Source organism: Stenella coeruleoalba (assembly GCF_951394435.1).
Source record: "Stenella coeruleoalba genome assembly, chromosome: 19".
Classification (NCBI taxonomy): Eukaryota; Metazoa; Chordata; class Mammalia; order Artiodactyla; family Delphinidae; genus Stenella; species Stenella coeruleoalba.
The window spans coordinates 48376431-48387218 of record NC_137165.1 but is presented as its reverse complement, the minus strand read 5'-3'; the positions used below and the strand labels follow the sequence as shown (position 1 = coordinate 48387218).

At 49.2% G+C, this 10788-nt stretch overlaps 1 protein-coding gene across 1 annotated transcript in view; it reads left to right on the top strand.

The window, feature by feature from the left end:
* The window catches only part of TBCD (tubulin folding cofactor D), a 173648-nt gene that overhangs the window by 52251 nt on the left and 110609 nt on the right, over positions 1-10788 (top strand). Inside the window, exon 13 of the mRNA XM_079904179.1 lies at positions 3285-3379. Within this exon, the coding sequence (XP_079760305.1) occupies positions 3285-3379 (95 nt within the window). The remainder of the gene's footprint in view (positions 1-3284; positions 3380-10788) is intronic.

The window sequence follows — 10788 nt, the reverse complement described above, 5'->3', positions numbered from 1 at the left end:
GTAGAACCGTGGGTCTGCACGATGACTCTGCTGGCTTGTTGTAGAGTGTCTTCCTGGAGTTCTTTTTCGGGGGCTTGCTGATGGGCACGAGATGACACGGGCACCCCACTGGTCCTGGGTGAAGAGGTGTGGGTTCAGGGCAGCCAGGGGCGCGGGGGGTTTGGGAGGATGGAGGAGCCAGGGCCTCCGGCCTTTCCTCCCAGCCCCTTCCCCTGGGGTGGCTGTCTGCCTCAAGCGCTTCGCTTTCTTCTTTCCTTCCTTAGAGTGTTTCTGCACAGCACTCTGGCTATTTGAAGCCATCTTTGTCCAGCCCTTCCTTCTGCTGCTCCTTCTGCAGTCTCCCCTCCCATGCGCTCCTGGGTCCCCTCCCGTCCAGCTCTCAAACCCTGTTACTTCTCTAGCCGCTGTGCCTCTGCCTCAAGGGCTGTGAGCCCTTCACCCCAACGTGTCTCCCCTGAATGCTAGCATCTTTTCTCCCAAAACATGCTTCTCTGGTCAGATGTATGTTCCTTGCTCTTGGCCTGCAACCTTAGTCCAGTTTCACTCGTCCTAGTTAATCTCCAAATGCTGCTTTGCCTTTATTTTGTCGTTTTAATGAATTCCTCTGATCTTTGTGTCTGGGTTGTGGAGGGTAGAAATGGTCTCACTGCTCCAGATTCCCAAGGCCAGAAGCCCAATGCAACATTGAGTGAAGGGGCCTGAGTGGGCCCTTGGGGAGGCAGTCTTTCCCTGGACAGGACCTCACACAGTGGGCGTGAAACTCCTGATTGCAGAACAGGCCATAGAAAGGAGTCAGCGCAGCCGGGAGAAGCAGGTACCAGCTGGGCTGGGGTGTGAGGTTGGCAGGGTGGCCGGGCCGGCTGGCGACCCAGCACAGAGGCCGCTCTGGTCTCCTTCCTCCTTTTATGTCCTCCTGGGGTATGTGGTGAGCTGCCAGCCATTTCTGCAGTGGGTCAGAAATAGGACATTAATTCCTTTACATGTAAGAACACCCGACTCCTGGGACTGTTACCTTGCTCCCTGCCCTGTTTCTGGGCCAGATTATGTGGCTGGGGCCTCCCACTGAGCCCCAGAGGACCTCCTCAGGCCCTGTGCTCCCCTCCCAGGTCCCGCCCCAGAATGTGCAGGTGCCCTTCAGTACCTGCACTCCCCTACCCCTCCCACCACTTAGAAAACCACGCGTTAGCCCCTCGATGGCCTCAGGACAGGATCCCAGAGATGGTGCCCAGACCCACCAGTCCAGGGTGGGTGCAAGCAGCCTGCCCCGGGAGGCCTTGCCGGGTCCTCTGTGTCTGGCATCTGCACTGAGCCCGCGGGTTTCTCCAGTCAGCAGATGGGCCTCAGCCCTGCGGCCTGGGTCCTGGGTGTGCCATGGTGGTGCTGCTGTGGCCGCGGGAGCAGCCCCCTCTCAGCAGGAAATGCTCTTCACGGCTCCTTCCCAGGCTTTTCCTTGAGTTCTAGTGCTGTTTGCAGTTAAAAGTTCAGAAGGAGATGAAAGTGATGGGGTGTCCTCCTCTGCTCTGCACCCTGCACGCACCGTCCCCCTTTCTCCATGTCCTTCTAGGGACAGTGGGTATGAGGTGGGTGGAAGGATAAGAACGTCTTCTTCGCTCATCCCACGCCCTCCACGCCGCCCCACTCTGCTCTTCCAGATGGTCCTCATTGGGTGCCCTTGCCGATGGGAGGCCAGTGGCCCTGAGCCCATCTTGGCCCCTCTCTCCTGAGCCTGCTGTCTCGGCCCTTCTGTTTGCTGTTGTCTCCACTCCTCTGAGACCCCGGGCCCTCCCACGGTCGTCTGGGGCTTGGCTCTGGGACAGGAGCTTGCCCTCAGGCACTGGGCACTCTGGCGGTACTCGGTACTCTGCGTCCTAGCGTCTGCGTCCATCCCCGCTGTGCAGGTTGGCCTTGGAGAGGGTCCACGTCCTCCTGGAGTGGGCAGAGCAGAGGCAGCAGTGCAGGCAGCACACCGTGGTCCTCCTCGGCCGCCTTGGGCCACAGGCATTTTACAGCCTGACGCAAGGTCCTGCACTGTCCACAGCTGTTGACAAGCTACAGCGCACACACGTTTAGTTGAGAAACGATGGCGTGACTGGCGACTGTTTTAGTGATAAGTGAGTCATCGTACTGCTGACCTTTTATCAGGTTCTTCCAAATGTTATTAAATCTTTTATGGAAAGCAGAAAGCACTTCTCTCCAACTGAAATCCTGAAGTACACAAAGTGCAATATTAAATTGTGGCAACGGTCATATAGTCCTTGGGACAGACATTTGATAAACATCTGGAACTTAAGAAAGTTATAATTGGAATTGAGTCACTGGTTGCTGGCGAGGTCCAGGGCAGCTTTTGTGTCTGTCTTGGTCAGCGTGTCTCCGCAGAGCCCAGAGCAGGGCCTGGCACGTGGGAGACACTGCTAAGTGTATTTTGAGTGAAAAGATAAGCCTAACTTCTATCCTATCTGAGTATTCGTGCGTTTGTTGCCAGCCAGTGATGCAATTTATTTGGTTTTCCTAAACATTTCTTTGCCATCAAATTAATTTATTCAGAATTGGAAAGAGTCCTGTAATTTCTCTGGTTTTTTGGGTGAAGTGTATTTCCATGTTTATTTTGGCAGCCAGGCGTGGAAACTCTCAGAACAGTTATTGATGTAAGAAGCAGTTGTTGATGTAAGAAAGGGTTATTCTCGCTAGTTATTATGCCAGAGCTGCACCTTTAAACATGAGAGCTTCCAAACCACTTCAGGAATTTTTTATTAAATACGAAATTTTGCTTATGAGTTGACTGGCTTTTCAGTTGTTTATTGAAAGTCTGTTTCAAACAGTACAAAACAAGTTCTGTATATGCTGTTTGATTCTAACTTCCTAATCTCAATATTCATCATTCAAGCCAGCAGGGGCTCCATGAAAAGGGGGTCTCCTTGCCCTTCCTGTGAACATTTTCCTAACCTTCATTTGGTGTAGTCACTGTGTTGTAAGCCCAGCGTTTCTTGCGCGGCGCAACTGCTTAAACGGCCGAGAGAGCGAGCTGCTCTGGCCCGAAGGTGCAGTGGGCACGTGTGTGGGCTACTCTTCCTGGGGTGTGTGAGGCTGACCCAGGATTTTTACTCATTCTCCGGAGACCTGAACATGGCCGTTATCTTCAGCTGATTTGGAGTACTTTATCTCGTTACTGACTGATATTTTATAAACTCACTCAGGGTTTTAGTGAGGCTTTTGGCCTGGGGGTGGACTTTCACTCTGGGCTGTGGGGGGCATCGTGCTGGGTCTCAGGCTCTTTGTGCTTTCAGTTTCCAGGAGACAGACAACGCCTGGCATGGCGGGTGTCTGGCGCTGGCGGAACTGAGCAGACGAGGCCTGTTGCTCCCTTCCCGACTCCCGGACGGTGAGTATGAAGCTCAGTTTTGTCTGGTCAAGACCATTTATGCGTGTCGAGGTGCTTCATCCGGCCCCCTCCCCAGTGTGGCCGGCTGTCAGCACATACCACGCCTCTGCCCTCCCTGACCATCATGAGTGTTGCAGGAGAGAGCCCTCCAGACCTGTGCTCTCAGCTTTCTTTCTTATGTTGGCCTTTCTGATTCCTGATGCCTCTTCTCCCTGCTGTGAAAGTTTAATAGCACACGTACACTGTAGGTCTGGATTTGGAGGGCCGCGAGCTGTTGTGATGTCTGAGATTGTCTTGTCCCCCAGAACCAGTTTCACCTTCGTGAGGGTGCTATTGCCCATTAAGAATGTGTGCACTGCCACTGTGCTTTGCCCCTGGGGTGACATCATGGTTTTTGGGAACAAGGCTCACGCCAGTGAGGGGATGGGGAGGAAGCTCGGCAGTGGGCCTGAGCAGGGGCACAGTGCGGCTGGTGCAGATAGACCACCGAACTCCAGGCCTGTGCGTGCCAGCTCTCGGGCCCGGCCGCATGGGAGCGCTTGTCTGTGGTGGGTGTCCCTGGGAGCCGCCCGCTGTGCCTCTGTGGACAGAAGGGAGGGATGCCTGTGAAGGATGGAGAGGGCCCTGTGCAGGAGTGTGTCACCAAAGACGCCATGTACCCCGAGGGCGACTTCTGTACGGAACAAGGACGTCTGTGCAAAGAAGAGTGCAGCTCAGCAGCTGAGTTGTGGGGGTATTGCAGGTGCTGGCTGTGTGCTTGGCGTTGTGAAGCACAAGCAGGGCAGAGGACCCTTGGTTTCTATGGGCTCTTTCTGCTTATTCTTGTAGCAGCTTTACTGAGATACGATTTTTAAAAAAATATTTGTTTATTTGGTTGCACTAGGTCTTAGTTGCAGCCCATGGGCTCGTTAGTTGCGGCTCCGGGGCTCGTTAGTTGTGGCATGTGGGCTCCCAGTTGTGGCATGCGAACTCTTAGTTGCAGCACGCATTTGGGGTCTAGTTCCCTGACCAGGGATCAAACCCGGGCCCCCTGCATTGGGAGTGCGGAGTCTTACCCACTGCACCGCCAGGGAAATCCCTGAGATATGATTTATATACCATAAAGTTCACCCATTTAAAGTGTTCAGTTCAGTGGTTTATAGTATATTTACAGAGTTGTGCAACCACCATCTTAATCTAATCTCATTTTCCCTCAAAGAAACCCTATACTCAGGAAAAGTCATTCCCCATTTTCCCTCAACACCACCAGCCCTAGACAACCACTGATCTTTTTCTGTCTCTGTAACTTTGCCTTTTCTGGACACTTTATGTAAATGGAATCTCCAGTAGTGGTCTTCCTTGTCTGACCTCTTTCACTTAGTGTAATGTTTTTTTTTTTGCGGTACGTGGGCCTCTCACCGCTGTGGCCTCTCCCGTTGTGGAGCACAGGCTCTGGTCGCGCAGGCTCAGCGGCCACGGCCCACGGGCCCAGCCGCTCCGCAGCACGTGGGATCCTCCCGCACCGGGACACGAGCCCGTGTCCCCTGCATCGGCAGGCGGACTCTCAACCACTGCGCCACCAGGGAAGCCCTGGGGTAGTGTTTTTAACATTCATCCCTACTGCACCACGTAGCAGTGGTGCTTCATTCCTTTTTGTGGCTGAATAATATTCCATTGTATGGATACACATTTGTTTATCCCGTCATCGTTGATGGACATTTGGGTTTTCACCTTTGGTGATTATGAAGAATGCTGCCCTGAACATTTGCATACAAGTTTTTGTGTGGACATGTGATTTGAGTTCTCTTGGGTATAGACCTATGAGTGGAATTGCTGGATCCCATGCTAAATCTGTCTTGAACTTTTTGAGGAACTGCGAACCCTTTTCCAAAATGGTTGTACCACTTTACATTCCTCCAGCTGCGTATGAGGGTTCCAGTTTCCGCACATCCTCTCCAACACTTGTTTTTCTCTGTTTTTTTTTGTTTTTGAAGATAGCCATGCTAGTGGGTGTAAAGTGGTATCTTACTGTGGTTTTGATTCGCATCTCCCTGCTGACTAATGGTGTTGAGCATCTTTTCATGTGCTTCTTGGCCATTTGGATATGTTCATTGGCAAAATGTCTATTCACGTCCTTTGCTAATTTAAAAAATTGGATTATTTGTCTTTTTATTGTTATGAGTTCTTTACAGATATGTCTTTTATCAGATGTATGATTTGTGGATATTTTCTCTCCTCTGTGGTTGTCTTGTCACTTTTCCGATGGTATTGTTTGATGCACTGAAGTTGTAAGTTTTAAGTCTGGTTATCAGTCTTCTCTTTTGTTGCTTGTGCCCCTGGTGTCATATCTAACAAGTCATTGCCTACCCCAAGGCCACAGAGATGTACTACTGTGCTTTTATTTACTCTTGTTCCATCCTAAGTGACTTACACATTTATTTGTGAAAATAGATGTGTGAGAGTGTGTGGGTATGTGAGGGTGTGGTGGGTCAAGATGAAGTCTCCGCCTGTGTGGTGCCAGCTCCAGTTTAACTTGAAGGAGACCAAAGCGCTCTCTCTGCTTTTCATGCCTGAGACCCACTGGCATGTGTGTGTCTGTCGTATCTCACGATGTCAGCAGTGTCCACCGACCACAAGCAGCCAGAATGAGAGTGCCTGGTGGTTGTTGTTGTTGTAGATGAAAAGTGTCAAGCTGTGGCCAAAAAACTGAGATGTCACATACGGTGAGTTGGCCCATGATCTTCACTTGAGTGGCTGGCCGCCTCTTGCCTGTGGTGCCCTCCGCATGAGTTGAGCCTCTCTGCAGACCTTTTGCGTGGCCAGTGGGTCGTGGAGCTGTGCTGTCTCCTGCCTGGGAGAGATCGTGCAGGCGACAGTGGTCTTGTCCTGGAGTAGGCTCCAGAGGTGATGGGTCTAACACTTACTGTTCATTTTTCTTTACTCTCTTTTCTCCTGCTCCTCAGACTGGATAGTTTGGATTGCCCTGTCTTCAGGTTCTCTGGTCCTTCCTTCTGCCTGCTCAGATCTGCTGTTGTTCTCCTTCCTCAGCTGAATTTTTCATTTCAGTTACTCTATTTTCAGTTCCGGAATTTCTTTGTGATCTCTATTATAGTCTGTCTCTTTATTGACATTCTGTGTTTTTACAGACATTGTTCTCTTGTTTCCTTTAGCTCTTGGAGCTTATTTGAGAAAATTGATTTAGGGTATTTGTCTTGTAAGACACTGTCTAGCCTTCCTCAGGGGTGGTTTCTGTCAATTTCTTTTTCTTCCTGTGAATGGACCATAGTTTTCTGTTTCTTCATGTGCCTTGTTATTTTTTGGTTGAAAACTGGACATTCTGACATTTTATTATGTTATAACTCTGGAAATCAGGTTCTCCTCCCTTGCCAGCAGTTTGCTGCTGTTGCTGTTGAAGACTGTTAGTCGTCTCTTTATTTAGTGACTTTTTCCAGACCATTTTTTTGCAACGACTGTATTCCCTGTTACGTTTGGTCACTGAAGTCTCTGTTCTGTTATCTTAGCATTTAGCCAGTGACCTAACAGAGGTTTCTTTTTCTTTTTTTCTTATGGCTGCATTGGGTCTTTGTTGCTGTGCGTGGGCTTTCTCTAGTTGCGGTGGGCGGGGGCTACTGTTTATTGCGGTGTGCAGGCTTCTCATTGCGGTGGCTTCTCTCATTGCGGAGCATGGGCTCTAGGTGCGTGCGCTCCGGTAATTGCGGCACACAGGCTCAGTAGTTGCGGCACGCGGGCCCTAGAGCGCGCAGGCTTCCGTAGATGTGGTACGTGGGCTCAGTAGTTGTGGCTCGTGGGCTTAGTTGCTCTGCGGCATGTGGGATCTTCCTGGACCAGGGATCAAACTTGTGTCACCTGCATTGGCAGGCGGATTGTTAAACACTGTGCCACCAGGGAGGTCCCTAGAGGTTTCTTAAATGCTGAAATTTAGTAGCCTCCTCCTTCACTAAGCACTCCCCTGGTTGTGGCAGGTTTTTGATTAGATTCCAGAGTGCTGAAAAACTTGATTCTCTCTGTTTTTGCCAGCTTACTGGTTGGTTTGGTGGAGGGACCAATTCGTGGCGCTCCCTACTTGGCTGTATTCTGAGACATCATCCAAAAACTAGCCTCTGAATAGCATTCTAGCGTTAGTCTGGGTACTCTGAGAAGATACCAAGACAGGATGAACTGTGCAGTTATTAGGGAAATGCTGGTAAGGGTGGCAGAGCCACCGTCTGACCCCGAGAGCTGTGGGGCTGGGGTATGGGTGGCGGTGTCCTGGTGGGCTGTGTGGTCTAAGGAAGGGCTTCTGGGGGGGTGGTCCTCAAGCCAAAGTCAGCCTCAGAGGCATTCCTGTCTTTCTGGAAGGGGCTGCAAGTTGTGGCTGCCGCACCGCCTCCCTGGTAGAGTGGCTGTGGGGCCTGGGGTCAGCCGGCGCCGGTGGGTGAGTCCTGGCTGTGGCCACAGCCTTCATTTGCAGAGTGCTGACCTCTCTTGTCTCCCGACCAGTCCCTCCCCATGGTCCTTTGTGCCTGGGTTCCCACTCTTCACTGCTCCTGACCCCTCCTGGCACCTTCCCATTCTCCTGATGATTGTGCACTTCCCTGATTTTTAACCTTTGTGCAGTTTTGAGCTGTTTGGACATTCCAGCCTGTAAGAAAAGTGACAGCCGTAATGTGACGTCTGTGGCTTAGTGCGTGGAGTAGGAGTTGTGTTTTTCTCTATTAAAATGCTTTTCTCCTTGAGTGAAAGTGTGTGTGTGTGTGCTTCATTTCATACTCAGCCCTCTCCCGCCCTTGGGAGCAGAGTATGTTGGTCAAAGATTAAACCAGGGGTAGGGGTAGATGGCTGTGGGCTGCTGGTGAGACTGTTGCAAAGGGGCTTGTTAGTACTTTCGTTTTCTTCAGTGTGAATTCAAGGATCCTTTTAGAGGTTATTTGCAGCTTTATTGGGATATATAGTTCACCTAACATACAGTTGACCTATTTTAAGTATCTAAGTCAATGGCTTTAGTCTATTACACTATTAATTTTTAAAAAACATTTTAAAATATATACGACATAGAAATCTGCCATGTTAATGATGTTTAAGTGTACGATTCAGTGGCATAAGCTACATTTACGATGTTGTACAACCATTACTATCACCATCTATTTCCAAAACTTTTCATGTTCCCAAACAGAAACTCTGTCCCCCTTAAACACTAATTCCCCCTTCCCCTCCCCTCAGCCCTGATATCCATGAATCTATCTGCCTCTGTGAGTTTGCCTGCTCTGGGGAACCTCATATAAGTGGAATCATGCAAGATTTGTCCTTTGTGTCTGACTTATTTCATTCAGAATTTCTTTTTTTTTTAACTTTTGTATTTATTTTTATTTATTTGTTTACTTATTTATTTGGTTACACTGGGTCTTAGTTGCGGCAGGTGGGCTCCTTAGTTGTGGCTCGTGGGCTCCTTAATTGTGGCATGCGAACTCTTAGTTGCAGCATGCATGTGGGATTTAGTTCCCTGACCAGGGATTGAGCCCGGGCCCCCTGCATTGGGAGCGCAGAGTCTTTTTTTTTTTTTGTGGTACGCAGGCCTCTCACTGTTGTGGCCTCTCCTGTTGCGGAGCACAGGCTCCGGATGCACAGGCTCAGCAGCCATGGCTCACGGGCCCAGCTGCTCCGCGACATGTGCGATCTTCCCAGACCGGGGCACGAACCCACGTCCCCTGCATCGGCAGGCGGACTCTCAACCACTGTGCCAACAGGGAAGTCCCTTACTCAGAATTTCAAGGTTAAGTTCATGTTGTAGCTTGTGCCACAACCTCATTCCTTTTTATGGCTGAATAATTTTCCTTTGTGTGGATGGACCACCTGTTAGTTATCTGTTCATCTGTCAGTGGATACTTGGGTTATTTCCATTTTTTCACTATTGTGAATAATGCTGCTAATGAACATTGGGTGCACGTATCTGTTTGAATCCCTGTTTTCCTTTCTTTTAGGTGTATGCCTAGGAGTGGAATTGCTGGGTTACACGGTAATTCTGTATTTAACTTTTTGAGGGTTTATCGCTTTTTGTATGTAAAGGTTAGAAACTTCCAGCTCTGAAGTCGGGTTATATGTGAATGGAGAAAGGTACTGTCATTGAAAAACCACCAAGACTGGTTTCTTTTCTTTTTTTTTGTTACAAAGATCTCAGACCCCATTGTGCTTGTAAGGATAGTTACAGAGAGCCTGCATGGTTTCTGCGGCTGTGTGCATGCAGGTGACCTTTTGGAGGAATTGCATTAGGCGGGAGGAGTCCATAGGGCTGAAGGCACACATATGGCTCCACCGTGAACATCTGCAGGCAGTGCTGGGCTCCCGGCCTGTGTGGTTGCAGGAGACCGGACAGTTGTTTACCATCTCTGGTTCCTCTTCTTGTCACTTAAGATGGTGGCGGACAGTTTTGGGTGAGCTATAAAACAGTGTCCTCAGAATCTTTGGGCCCCGGAAGGTTTATGTTCTTGTGTGTAAGGCACAAGGCGAGAGCTTGTCTCTAGGGCGTGAGGCTTTGGGTCCCAATCCTGGAGGCTTCTGAGGCCTGGCTCTGCTTCCCACAGGGTATGGACTTGCTGGAAAGCAGGGGTACCCTGTTTTTGGTCTTTGTCAAAGCATATTGGTATATAAAAAAAGGAGAGCCCAGGCATGCCAGTGAAGGCTGCACAGGTATGCATCGGTTTCTGGTCGTGACAGTGCACGCATTGGATTAGTGGTGTCTGTCTGCAGGCACACCTCGGATGGGCGGCAGGGACTCGTGGGCCATCCTGGATGGTTTAGGGGCAGTTTGTAACAACGGCCTCCTATTTGCCCTAAAAGAATATGACAAGCTCTGCATCCCTCCTGTGAGTTGACATCAGTGGTTTTGTATAAATTTAACTTGCTGCAAGGCAGGTTATTTGCCATACTGAATAGTGTCATTTTAAAACAAAGCTACTGTATCACTGTTTTAAATATGTCTGGTGGAATCCAGTCATCATGGTACCTTGGAATCCACCATCCTCCATCTAAAATGCAGGGATTTTATTCTTTATCTCCTTGAACCTGTATTTCCATTTACTTTTCCTAGAGAATTTTTCCTTAATGTAACAGGTTTCTGTGCTTGAGAATCTTTTGCTGATCTCCCTGTCAAGTATCTTCAGCAAGAGGATGTCTGTGAATGCAAACTTTAACTCTTACATTTTGTTCTGCCAAAAGGTAGTAAGTATTTAAGTTTTCTAGATTGAGTTTTTACAGGATTAGTTATTAGTACAAACTTGATCAAAACAACCGAAAATAACATTTTATTGGAATGCAACTTATTAACAAGATGGGTTTTTAGTTCAGGCTATCTTTTGGTGAGTAGTGCTTATATCTAGAACAAGGCAAGGTTCCAGATCAACTTTTTATTTAAAAATTTTTAATTTTTAGCTCTG